Raw genomic sequence first — 12,985 nt, forward strand, 5'->3', positions numbered from 1 at the left:
GTCATCACTGAGCTAATTCTTGGTACAGCCCTCTGTTGCCATGGCATCTCATGTGATGCTAAAGTAGAAAAATGTGCTGTTTTCATTTGCTAGAGGAAAATAATCACAGAGGGACCCCTTCCAGGCTGCCAGCCTTGAAGTGGCCTCACAGGGCATCATAAGAGTAATGGATCAGGGGACACTTGGTGTGGAGCCATTTGGGCTGTAAGTTCCTTGAGAACAGAGATTATAACTGCCTTCTTTTTGTCTGTCACAGCCCCTGGCAGAGTTCCTGGCCCACAGCAGGAGCTCAGTAAATATTTATGGGTTGAACTTTGGGATTTTGGAAGGAGAACCCCAGGTACATTGCCAGAGGCTGTATTTCTGATGATGGGATGGGCAGTGGGTGGGATGTCTCAGATGGAGTTGAGGATCAGGATAAAATGAGGAGGACACGACAAACTGTTGAACTCTCCTTCTCTCAGCCCTAAAGCAGAAGTCTCTGCTCACCAGTTATTACCATGTAGAGCAGTGGTGCATAGAGTCTTTAAGAGGTGGAGTCCTGAGTTACTATATTCCAAAAAGAAGTTGTAACAATTCTTATTATGAAATGGTGTTAAAAGCTAAAACATTACGGAAGTGAATAATGAACTGTGTCTTTAGACACAAACACTAATCATTTTTAAAATAATTTGGTGTATATTTGGTATAATAATTTGGTGTATATTCCCCCAGCTTTTTTTCTTATGTATATACTAGTCTATACATTTCTACAATATGTATTTATTTATTTATTTAAAGAAGATGTTGGGGTAGGAGTTTATTAATTAATTTATTTATTTTTGCTGTGTTGGGTCTTTGTTTCTGTGTGAGGGCTTTCTCTAGTTGTGGCAAGCGGGGGCCACTCTTCATCGCGGTGCACGGGCCTCTGACTATCGTGGCCTCTCTTGTTGCGGAGCACAGGCTCCAGACGCGCAGGCTCGGTAGTTGTGGCTCACGGGCCTAGTTGCTCCGTGGCATGTGGGATCCTCCCAGACCAGGGCTTGAACCCTTGTCCCCTGCATTAGCAGGCAGATTCTCAACCACTGAGCCACCAGGGAAGCCCTACAATATGTATTTTTTAACTTTAAAAATATAATATGTGGTGATGACTTTAAAATATAGCAATAGCACAGAAGTATGTAATGTGAGAAGTAAGAGTCTCCCTTCCTTCCACCTGTTCCCCCGACATTCCCATACCCTAGAGACAGTCACTGTCAACAGCTTCTCTTCTACCTTTCCAGGATATTTTTTTCCCATGTATATGTCTATACCTTTTTAGAAATTTCTCATTAGACATATGCTTCACATACTCTTTTTTTTTTTTTTTTTGGCTGCAATACGCAGCATGCGGAACTACCCCGACCAGGGATTGAACCCCTGCCCCCCTGCAGTGGAAGCGCAGAGTTTAACCACTGGACCACTGGGGAAGTCCCTTCACAGACTGTTTTAAACTCCTTGGTACATCACAGACGTGGATACCAGTACAAAGCCAATCAAACTGACGGGTATCTTTCTTTGTCAATATATATGGATTTACTTCATTCATTTCAGCAGCTGCAGAGCATTCCATTATGTGATTGTATCTTAGTTTATTTAATTATTTCCTTCCTGATGAATATTTGGGTTGTTTCAATTTTTTCATTATTATAAAGAATGGTTCCATGAGCTTTCTTTTGCAAATCTATCTTTGTGTACTTGTGGAAGTGGTTTTGTAGAATTATTTCTGAAAATGAAATTGCTGGGTCTTGTGTCAGTTTCCCTGTTTTAGTTTTCTAAACATTTATTTATTTATTTATTTTTGGCTGCATTGGGTCTTCGTTGCTGCACGCGGGCTTTCTCTAGTTGTGGCAAGCAGGGGCTACTCTTCGTTGTGCTGTGTGGGCTTCTCATTGCGGTGGCTTCTCTTGTTGTGGAGCACGGGCTCTAGGCATGCAGGCTTCAGTAGTTGTGGCACGTGGGCTTCAGTAGTTGTGGCTCACGGGCTCTAGAGTGCAGGCTCAGTAGTTGTGGCACACGGGCTTAGTAGCTCCGTGGCATGTGGGATCTTTGCGGACCAGGGCTCGAACCTGTGTCCCCTGTATTGGCAGGCGGATTCTTAACCACTGCACCACCAGGGAAGCCCTAACCATTTTTCGATTGGTTTGTTTGTTTTTTTGTTATTGAATTGTAGGTGCTGATTGTATAATTTGGAAATTAAGCCCTTGTTGGTCCTATCATTTGCAAATATTTTCTCCCATTCCATAGGTTGTCTTTTTGATTTGTTTATGGTTTCCTTTGCTGTGCAAAAGCTTATAAGTTTGATTAGGTCCCATTTGCTTATTTTTGATTTTATTTCTATTGCCTTGGGGAACTGATCTAGGAAAACATTGGTACGATTTATGTCAGATAATGTTTTGCCTGTGTTCTAGGAGTTTTATGGTGTCTTGTCTCATATTTAAGTCTTTAAGCCATTTTGAGTTTATTTTTGTGTGTGGCGTGAGGGTCAGGGGTTTTTATCTAAAGTGACAGACTTCTTTGCCTGCTATCCCTGCTTGCCTCGTGATGGTTAGAAGTGCTGTTTAGCAGTTACTTATTTCTGGGATTCCTGAGAGATTACTGCCTACTTCATTTTGATAGACAGTCTTTCAAAACATGGGAGCAGAATATAGAGATCTTTGCAGGCAAAAGGTTGTGAAGCTTTGCCGTGGAGAACGGTCTTAGGAGGTGTTATTGGAGTGGGCTGGGTGCCTGCCTGGGAGGCATCCACAGACTTCTGTGGCCGGGAAAATTGTTTCAGGATCTATCCCTGTCCTCTGCTCCTAGGCCCCTGGTCTCCCCACAGATGGGTCTGGCAGTTTATGGACAAACTTGCTTTGGAGTTCAGATAACAATCTGTAAGACCCAAATAGACCCGAGAACTCTGGCTTCCTTTGTTTTTGAGGACATTTATACAGGTGCCCAAAGAGCATGGCTTTGGTTTAACCACCAATCTGGCCTCTTCCTGCCACTTGAAAATTTCTGAGGTTCTGGGATTGTTGCCCTGCAGCAAAAAGAAGCCTGAGAACCAGCCCACCTTTCACTCAGTGTTAACAAACATTGAATGCCTGCTCAGAGCTCAGCACTTGGTTGGGAGCCAGAGAGTTCTAGAAACCTGAGAAGTGGCCCCTTCCCTCAAAAGGCTGACAACTCTAGTGATCAAAAGTAATCTAGAGTATAGCAGTGAGCAGTGTGACCCAGATTGTACGTGGAATGGAGGTTTTGGAACATGCCCTTCAGAAAAGATCCTCGGGCTTACCTGGTGGCGCAGTGGTTAAGGATCCACCTGCCAATGCAGGGGACACGGATTCGAGCCGTGGTCCAGGAAGATCCCACATGCCGCGGAGCAACTAAGCCTGTGTGCCACAACTGCTGAACCTGAGCTCTAGAGCCCATTAGCCACAGCTACTGAGCCAGTGTGCCGCAACTACTGAAGCCCGTGAGCCTAGAGCCCGTGCTCCGCAACAAGAGAAGCCACCGTAATGAGAAGCCTGCGCACCGCAACGAAGAGTAGCCCCTGATTGCCACAACTAGAGAAAGCCCATGCACAGCAATGAAGACCCAACACAACCAAAAATAAATTAAAAAAAATAAAAAAAGATCCTCAGTGAAGGTTCGTTGATTCATCAGCTGAGTGGTATGAGGAAGGATTGAGACCTTGGCCTGGTGAGTCTGAGCTCAGCTAGGCCCCAGGCACTTCTGGAGTCTATCTGGTTTGGTAGAAGGAGCTCTGGATGGAGAATGAGATTTTGGTTCATTCTCGACTGTCACTATCTGAGTGGCTTTGGACAAGTTTCTACCTTTTTGGCATGTCATTTCTATAAAGTGTTAGCGAGGACAGTAGTGCTGAATGCTCATGCCTACTGCTGCACTCTGTCCAATATGCTTACCTTCTTTGAGGAGTGCTTTGGGTCAGGCTTGGAGTTGAAGGTGTGGAGGCCGACTCCAGACAGTTCAATACTTTCTGTAAGATGTGTTAGGATTGGTGTCATGAGACAGAATAGTGATTTGTGAGAGCTGGCATAGCATGACCTTCCTGGGAGGTCGCTTCTCGAGGCTTTCCTCATTCACCCCCACCCTGGTCACTCTGCTGGGGGCACATACATGAGAGCTGAGGACAGGAAAACACTTTGCCCTCTTCACAGAAGGAATTTTGCCAGCTGCTTCCCTTGTCCCTGTTTGCCTTTTCACCTAACTGATGTGAAAAGAGAATTTAACAGATGTGATTGGAGTGTGGAGCAGCTATGATCACCTGGAGGTCATCAGCAATTCCCCGCATCAGAGCTGGTACCTTCTTTCCTGCACTCTTGATCTGTAGTTGGGAAGGTGGAGTACCAGCATCAGCCTGTCTTTGAAGAGTTTCTAATTGGAACAAATATGAGAGAAACTGTGTCCCAGAAAGGAATAAGGAAGGTCAGAGAGGGATAATCCTTGGCTGTCTCACTGCTGACTTGAGATCCTTGCTTAGACTTTGTTTAAAGTGAAAAGTCAGCCCTTTTCTTTTGTAAACCTTAGTTTTTCTCATCAGGACCAGACTAGATATGCACATCTAAACAAAAAGAGCCTGTGGGTATACCTGGAGACAGTTACTTATTTTGCAGATCTAGGGTTGTACCTCCTCCCCAGGAAGAAGTGACATCTGAGTAGCTGTGCTGCGTCACCCATGCAATTTGTCTTCTCTCTGAATGGTGGTAGATGTTGCTCACAGTGCGGTCTTGGGGATCAGGGCCTGTGTTCTGCCTCAGGAATCCTGGCCCAAGAGCTTTTTTTTCCTGAGCTGCAGCCCTTTACTGTATTAAGTCTTGTATTTTCCCTGAAGGAAGAGATGAGTCTGCAAAATTCCAAAGTCCACAGTTCTAATCTTTGGCCTCTGTGAAAAAGAACCTTGTTTCTAAATGCCTTTGTTTATTTTTTTTTTATAATTTATTAATTTATTTATTTTTGGCTACATTGGGTCTTCATTGCTGCGCGCAGGCTTTCTCTAGTTGGGGCGAGCGGGGACTACTCTTCGTTGTGGTGCGTGGGCTTCTCATTGCGGTGGCTTCTCTTGTTTTGGAGCACGGGCTCTAGGTGCGTGGGCTTCAGTAGTTGTGGCACACAGGCTCAGTAGTTGTGGGTCGCAGGCTCTAGAGCACAGGCTCAGTAGTTGTGGCATACGGGCTTAGTTGCTCTGCGGCATGTGGGATCTTCCTGGACCAGGGCTCGAACCCGTGTACCCTGCATTGGCAGGCGGATTCTTAACCACTGTGCCACCAGGGAATCCCTAAATGCCTGTGTTTAAACATGATTTCCTAAGCTGCTATATGGGATCTCCTGGGCATTTGGGTGAAAACTGCAGCAAATCCTGAAGAGCCCATGTTGGTTGAGGAATCTTTTCCTCTTATGTGAGGAAAGATAAATCTCATTCTGCTGAGAGTCATACTGACATACTGATTAAAACCTAAGCCCTTAATCTTTGGTCTTTTTGTCTGATGGATTGGTAATCAAGGTCTTGTGTACATTTCAGAGGTGAGCTTTTTCCTTGGGAACATTGGTCAGTTATTGGTCAGTTGTCACCACCTTAGCCACATTGGTCAGTTACCACCATCTTGGATTCAGACTCTCACTCAGGGCCTCTGTGTGGGTTCTCTGTGACCCTCAAGGTGCCCCAGCAAAAACCTCCCTGGGTCTCCCTCTGCTGCCTTTCATGGGATCTTTTGCTGGCTTTGAAACAGGTTGGGGGTGGGGGTTGGTGTTGCCCCTGGGCAGCCATGGAATCTCTGACCCTGACCAGCTCTTTTCCTTCTTCTTTTTTGTTTTTAAATTAATTTTTATTGGAGTGTAGTTGATTTACAATGTTGTGTTAGTTTCTGGTGTACAGCAAAGTGAATCAGTTATACATATACATATATGCACTCTTTTTTAGATTCTGTTCCCATATCAGTCATTACAGGGTATTGAGTAGAGTTCCCTGTGCTATACAGTAGGTCCTTATTATCTATTTTATATATAAAGCAGTGTGTATATGTCAACCCCAATCTCCCATTTTATCCCCCTCTTTCCCCCTTGGTTGACCAGATCTTTTCAACCATTAGATTCTACATCCAGCCACCCCACTGCAGCACTTCCAGAACTGAACTCTTCCTACTGCTTCCCAAGCCTGTCCCTCCTGCTGCACTCCTGACCTTCTGCCCAGGAGCTGGAGTGAGGGACTGGAGTGCTGTCCTCTCCTCCCTTTCACCCCTATGTCCAGCCTCCAGTCCCTGTCACTTCTCCTGCTGACCTCTCTCCATTCCGCCACCCTGTCTGTGCTGCTACCTTCCTCACTGGCCCTTTCAGTCCACTTTGACCCTCCTCCAGTTCAGCCTTATACTTGTTTCTAAACACAGAGTCGCCTCTCCTTGTAAACCCTTTGGTAGCTTCCTTTCATCTCCCAGGAAGGTCCTGGCTCCTCGCTGTAACTTGGGCTGCTCTCCACAGCCTAGTTCCTGCTGACCTTCCAACACTTCAGCCCCCAGTTCTGTCTTCACATCACCAGACTGCACATTCCCAGGTACGGGATGCTGCTCTGGGCCTCTGAGCCTTTGAGTGTGTCATTCTCTCTGTCTGAAACAACATTCCCACCTTTCCTCACCTGCCTCATTCTTACTTCAAATTCAGCGTGGGGGTCGCCTCCTCCAGGAAGCTTTCCCTAATCCCTGTGTCATTCTTGTGTCATTCATGTATCTACTATTGTTTCTCAAGCCTAACATTTACTTTGTTATATTGAAATTACCTGTTTTGATGTTTTGCTCTTCATTTAGACGATGAGTTTATCGACCATGTTTTGCCTGTATTGGGTATGTTAAAATATACCTGCACTGGACGTCTTATTCATTCCTGTATCGCTAGTAGATGTTCAGTAAACGCTTGTTCTGAGTTGATCATTTTATCCCCAATTCTGTATATCCTAATTAATAGGAAATTCTCAGCTCTTTTCTTTCACCCCTGGGGCCCTCAGATAGACTTAGAGAAGGGCAGGCTGGATAGAAATGACCTCTGGAAAACGGTACTTCAGCACTTCAACTTGTCCAGGGCCCCACCAGCCACAAGGTATTAATAGTTGGAACATCTTTGTCTGGAAAGCAAATGGGAAAGTCTCCTGGATTCTCATCCCATGGAAGCAGAGTGCCCCAATCCACAGCCTGAGTCTCATCTGGATGAAGTTGTTAGTGTCCTTTCTGAGCTCAAGGCCCGCTCTGCCTCTTTTTTTTTTTTTTGGCTGCACTGCGTCTTCTTTGCTGCGCGGGCTTTCTCTAGTTGTGGCAAGCGGGGACTACTCTTCGATGTGGTGCGCAGGCTTCTTGTTGCGGTGGCTTCTCTTGGTGTGGAGCACGGGCTCTAGGCACGTGGACTCCAGTAGTTGTGGCACGCAGGCTCAGTAGTTGTGGCACACGGGCTTAGTTACTCCATGGCATGTGGGATCTTCCCGGACCAGGGCTCGAACCCGTGTCCCCTGCCTTGGCAGGTGGATTCTTAAGCATTGTGCCACCAGGGAAGTTCCCCCCTCTGCCTCTTAAATGAATCCCAGGCTAGTTTGGTGGCTATCTGGTGGCAGTGTGCTAAGGCTTGTGGTTCCTACTTCACTGGAATTGATTTTAGCCATTTCTGGGACTTGTGTGTCATTTTAGCCATCTATGTGGTAAACTGGGGAAGTGAGAGACCATGGAACAGGGTGTTAAACTGCCAGGGTGAAGATGGTGCATTAGAAAAGTAGTGCGAGCCATCCAGGGAAGAGTGAGGTTAGGGCAGCACCCAGAGCAGTGGGTGGTGGTGGGTTGTTGCAGTGGGGGATCAACCCCTGCAGGAGGCCTAGAGGGCTAGGAAGGTATCCATGAGGGAGGAGGCCTTGGGGAAGTGGCTTTCTACACCCTGGTGGGTGATAGTGTTGGAGAACAGGCCTCCAACACTCCACGCCCCCGTTTCAGAAAAGATGAGTCAGAGTAATAAGAGGAATAATTTTAACCTTTAAAAAACATAGGACTTCAACTATGATAAGGGACCCAGGGAGAGAGTAGGGAGGAGGGTGGAGGCAGTGACAGCTGAGCCTGGTGCATGTTCCTGCCCCTCCTCAGAGTTGAAGAGCAGCATGAAAATTATACCCCTGGAGATGTACATCAAGACCACGGAACTCAGACCCAGTCTTTCATGTGGATCCTTCATGGCATCGGGGCTCAAGCACTCAGGGGCCAAAGCCATTCTCCCTTCCAGGGAACCATACCAGAGTCAGGTCTTCAGTCTGGGTTTATCCAGGGCCAGGGGGGAGGGGGTAAGGAGGATGGCTGGGATCCCTCCAGAAGTGTCCCTGGCTATGCTGAGTTCCTTTCTTCTGTCTGTGTAGGTGTAGACGGGGCACTGCCTGCAGAGCAGGTTCTGCCAGCCTCGCTAGAGAGGATGCCCCCGTGTCCGTGATGGGCTGTGGGACAAGCAAGGTCCTTCCCGAGCCGCCCAAGGATGTCCAGCTGGATCTGGTCAAGAAGGTGGAGCCCTTCAGTGGCACTAAGAGCGATGTGTACAAGCACTTCATTACAGAGGTGGACAGTGTTGGCCCTCTGAAAGCTGGGTTCCCAGAAGCCAGTCAGGGTGCAAACCCCTGCCCTGGTGCCCCCACTACTGGCCACACAGAGCCTCCCTCAGAGCCACCACGCAGGGCCAGGGTGGCTAAGTACAGGGCCAAGTTCGACCCACGTGTGACAGCCAAGTACGACATCAAAGCCCTGATTGGCCGAGGCAGCTTCAGCCGAGTGGTGCGTGTGGAGCACCGGGCAACCCGGCAGCCATATGCCATTAAGATGATTGAGACCAAGTACCGGGAGGGGCGGGAGGTGTGTGAGTCGGAGCTGCGTGTGCTGCGCCGGGTGCGCCACGCCAACATCATCCAGCTGGTGGAGGTGTTTGAGACACAGGAGCGCGTGTACATGGTGATGGAGCTGGCCACTGGTGGAGAGCTCTTTGACCGCATCATCGCCAAGGGTTCTTTCACTGAGCGTGACGCCACTCGAGTGCTGCAGATGGTACTGGATGGCGTCCGGTATCTGCATGCACTGGGCATCACACATCGAGACCTCAAGCCTGAGAATCTGCTCTACTACCACCCAGGCACTGACTCCAAGATCATCATCACCGACTTTGGCCTGGCCAGTGCCCGCAAGAAGGGTGACGACTGCCTGATGAAGACCACCTGTGGCACACCCGAGTACATTGCCCCTGAGGTACTGGTCCGCAAGCCCTACACCAACTCAGTCGACATGTGGGCGCTGGGCGTCATCGCCTACATCCTGCTCAGTGGCACCATGCCCTTTGAGGATGACAACCGCACCCGGCTGTACCGGCAGATCCTCAGGGGCAAGTACAGTTACTCGGGGGAGGTGAGTCTTCTGTCTCGGGGACGTTGGGAGGCCCCTGGGTGGGTGGGGGCTCCTATCCTACAACCCTTAATCAGGGGCATGTGCTCTCAGGGCCGTGTTCGTGGGGCCAGACAGATGATGTAAAAATGGTAAAGTGAGACTAGTAGGGTATCTTAGCTTGAATTTCCCCAAAAGTGAGCCCTGAGACAAGGACTTGGGAGCAGACTGAGGACCCTGTGAATAATCATGTGGAATGTGCTCAGAATTGTACCACTGAGGGGCAGGAAAGAGGGTGGGTTTTAATCCACTGACTCTTGTATGAGTCGAGAATTTCTTTGCAGGGGCTTTTAATGCCTGGCACTTCTGGGCTGTTCTGAATGCCAACTAGTGGTGGAGAAAGTCCTCAGGCAAAGAAGCAGAGAGATACAGGCACTGGCCATGGGAAGCTGTCAGCACGCACGTGAGCACTGCAGCTGCAGGCGAGCCCAGAGGTGGGCTGAGAGGAAGCAGGACAGGGCATCCATAGCATCTAGTCCAGAGGACTAGGGCAAGCTAGTGACCGTGCCCTGTCTAAAGGAACAGCTGCTTCTCATCTCAGCCCAGTTTTGCCACAGAGCAGGGTGGACTCCATGCACCCAGACATTCTAGTTTGTTAAAGAGAAGCCAGAAAATCTGATCTTAAAGTGTTAAAATATAATTCACATATTTAAGCAGTACCATGTGCTTAACCCAGCAAATGCTTACTTCTGGCCCTAATTCAACCAGCAGGGCATCAGTTTGTGTCTTTGGATCCATTGATAGTCCTGATGCCTGAAAAGACCTGTTAGGTTTCAGCACTGCTGGGAGCTGAAGGGAGGTGCAGAAAGAGTAAGAACTGGTTGGTCCTCAGACAGGATGCTGACGGGGTAGGAGACAAGGCTCACCACAGGAAACGGTGAACACAGCAAGCTGGATAGAATGTTCTTGGGGAGGTTGTGAAGAGAAGAATGTGTGATGGCTTTATGTGGGAGGTGAGGTAAGCTTTGCAGGATGACAGGATTCTGCCAAGGCAGTGAGGGCCCCTCCCCAAGTGGCCCCTGCAGAGTGCTCCCCACAGTGTTCCTCTCAGGCCTGCACTGCTATCCATGCCTCCTGAACAACCCATGGAGAGGGGAGGGAGCTCTGGGACCAGCTCCCTTCTGCAGCCCAGCTTTCCTCCCAGGAATGTTGGACTGGGCCCTCCCTGGTCTCAACCAATTGGCCCAGAGCAGCATTTCCTACAGGAGTTGCCCCAAAGCCTCATGAAGGCAAAGTGCCTGCAGTGCTTGTGGTCCTGTGCTCGATCATCTTCCCTGTCAGCTTCAGGACATGGTCGTGGGGTCAGTCAAGGATTTCCCTCCTGTGAGCATGGGGGTTGGCCTTCCCTAGGGGGTCCCCACATCACGTGCCTCAGGGTGGTGAGAGGAAGGGAGGGAAGCCACCTTCTTGCAGCCAGCTCTGTGCTGACCACAGGTGAAGGAGAAACTGGGACATTCTCCGGCTCTCCCCTAAAGTTTTTCATGTTTTCTTCTGTGCTCCAAATGGATTCAACAAAACAAATGCCAACTGGCTGGGAAGCCCAGGCTGTGATGCAGTGGTCACAGCGGACACCGCCCTGCTCACCCTTTGGGCTGGGTTTCGTCACAGGTCAGAAGAGCCAGAATCCACCTCACAGAGGCAGTGTTGTGCCAGGGCCCTGCCTGGCTTGCCCTTGGAGCTCTGTGTGGTGTAGCTTAGCTACAGGAGGCAGGGAGGTTTCCCAAGAGTTGCTGACAAAGGAAGGATTCTTTCCAGAAGTCTGTAGGTTTGCCCAGGAGTTCCTGATTCTGGCAGTCGTTGATCAGGCAGTTTATTTAATGGGAGCTTGCAGAGCCTTGCTAACTGGCTGTTGATTATCTGAGGGTGAGAGAATGACAAATAAATAGGGTGGGGAATGAACTCAGGCTTCCTGCTCCTATTGTGGCCACAGACTGAGTCCTGAGACTCTGCTTCCTGCTCTGCTGGAATCACGTGGCACGGGTCTGGGGCTCCTGGTGTGTGTGGGGGCACTGCCCAACCTTTGGCCCCCACTGCCCTTCATCTGAAGCTGAAAACATCAGTTCCCAGTCCCAGATTCAAATCCCTGGCCAGCACTGATGGCACCTGTCTGTTACCAGGAGCTTGGCAGACCCCGAGAGGAGATTCCACCACCATCTGCAGAGAGCTCTGGATTGGGAGGAGTTTGTCTGGGGTATTTCCTGGGTAAGGATACCTTATCATTAGATCAGGCTCTCTGAGCTGGAGACCAGGCATCTTTCTCTTTTGCTTGTAATTGCCTACCCGTAAGTGCACTGGGGATGATGCAGAGAGACATGAAGGCCTGTTCCCCATCCCCATGAAACTTGAGATTGCCCGGGAGAAAGGACTAGGAATAGGAAATGGCCACAGAACGAACCCCTGTTGGCAGGCACATGCCAGCACAGGCCTGGGCAGTCTGGAACATGGGCCATGGGGCGCAGGTCAGGTGGTGGATTGGCCCTCCTTCTTAGGACTGGGCCCTGCCCCCATCCTCACCCAACCATCTGTCTTCTACTGTGTGATGGTCATTTGCCCTTATGAAGGCATTCTGAGTAAGCAAGGCCCTGTCTGAGAGCCTCAGGGAGGTGTTTCCATCTAGCTTCTTGTGCAAATAAGGGACTGCCCACTTTGAACTCAGCAAGGTTTGGAGGTGTGCATTCCTCACCTGACAGTAAGTCCCATGGCACTTGGTGCCTTTCTAATAGGCACCCTGCCCCCTTATAGTGGTTTCTCATGTATACCACACTGTCTTGTGTGCTTGTTTCCCAGGGGCTCTATCCATGCAGCTCTCTTTCAGGCTCAGTAGTTTCTGTGGACTTGAATAGAGGACTTCCTTCAGGAGGTGGGCTTTGAGGAGGAGGAAGCTCAGAGAAGGGGATGTTGCTCACTGTGCTCCAGAATAAACAGGAGATTGTTTGGGAATAACAGCAGAGGTTGATGAGGCCGGGCCAGGCCTGGTGTTTGTTGCTGGGAGCTCTGTAGTGCCAGGGATTATTTGGAGATTCCAAGCATTAGGTGGGAGGGAGCCCTCTGACAGTGAAGGGGAAATGTAACAGGAAGTGTTGTGGGAGACTAGCTGGAGGGAAACTAACTGGGGGCTGTTGGAATAATCCCAGTTTGGAATGGGGGAGCCTGGTGTCCTGGGGATGTTTGGGTCAGATCAAGGATTCTAGCGAGTGGGCTCAACATAGTACATGTGAGCCATAGTTTAGAAAGAGAAGGAGTTGGGGGGCAGAGCCTTCCTGCAGCCCTGCAGGAGGAGCATCATCTCACGAGGCAGATTGAGAAAAGACCCCAAGCTGCCCTCTGCCCCGGAGAGTACGTAGAGTCCTGCTTTGACATCCCCACATGGGACCCAGCAGTGGAGGGATGCACACAAGTGGGGCCTTCTTCAGCACCTGCCCCACAATGCTGACACTCTAGACACTCTAGCCCCCAGCCCTGGCCCCACGCTCCACCCCATTCCCTACACACCATGGACCCGAGATGTTTGCTCCTTTCACTCCACA

The 12,985-nt window shown here is 49.4% G+C and overlaps 1 protein-coding gene across 3 annotated transcripts in view; it reads left to right on the plus strand.

The window, feature by feature from the left end:
* PSKH1 (protein serine kinase H1) overlaps positions 1-12,985 on the plus strand; it is a 33,387-nt gene that overhangs the window by 3,144 nt on the left and 17,258 nt on the right. For all 3 annotated transcript variants that reach the window (XR_009560160.1, XM_030863598.2, XM_030863600.2), the window contains exon 2: positions 8,396-9,422. Coding sequence is in view for 2 of the 3 variants with exons in the window: in XM_030863598.2 (XP_030719458.1) it covers positions 8,466-9,422 (957 nt within the window). In the remaining variant the exon portion in view is untranslated. The remainder of the gene's footprint in view (positions 1-8,395; positions 9,423-12,985) is intronic.

Source organism: Globicephala melas, chromosome 19, assembly GCF_963455315.2.
Source record: "Globicephala melas chromosome 19, mGloMel1.2, whole genome shotgun sequence".
Taxonomy (NCBI): Eukaryota; Metazoa; Chordata; class Mammalia; order Artiodactyla; family Delphinidae; genus Globicephala; species Globicephala melas.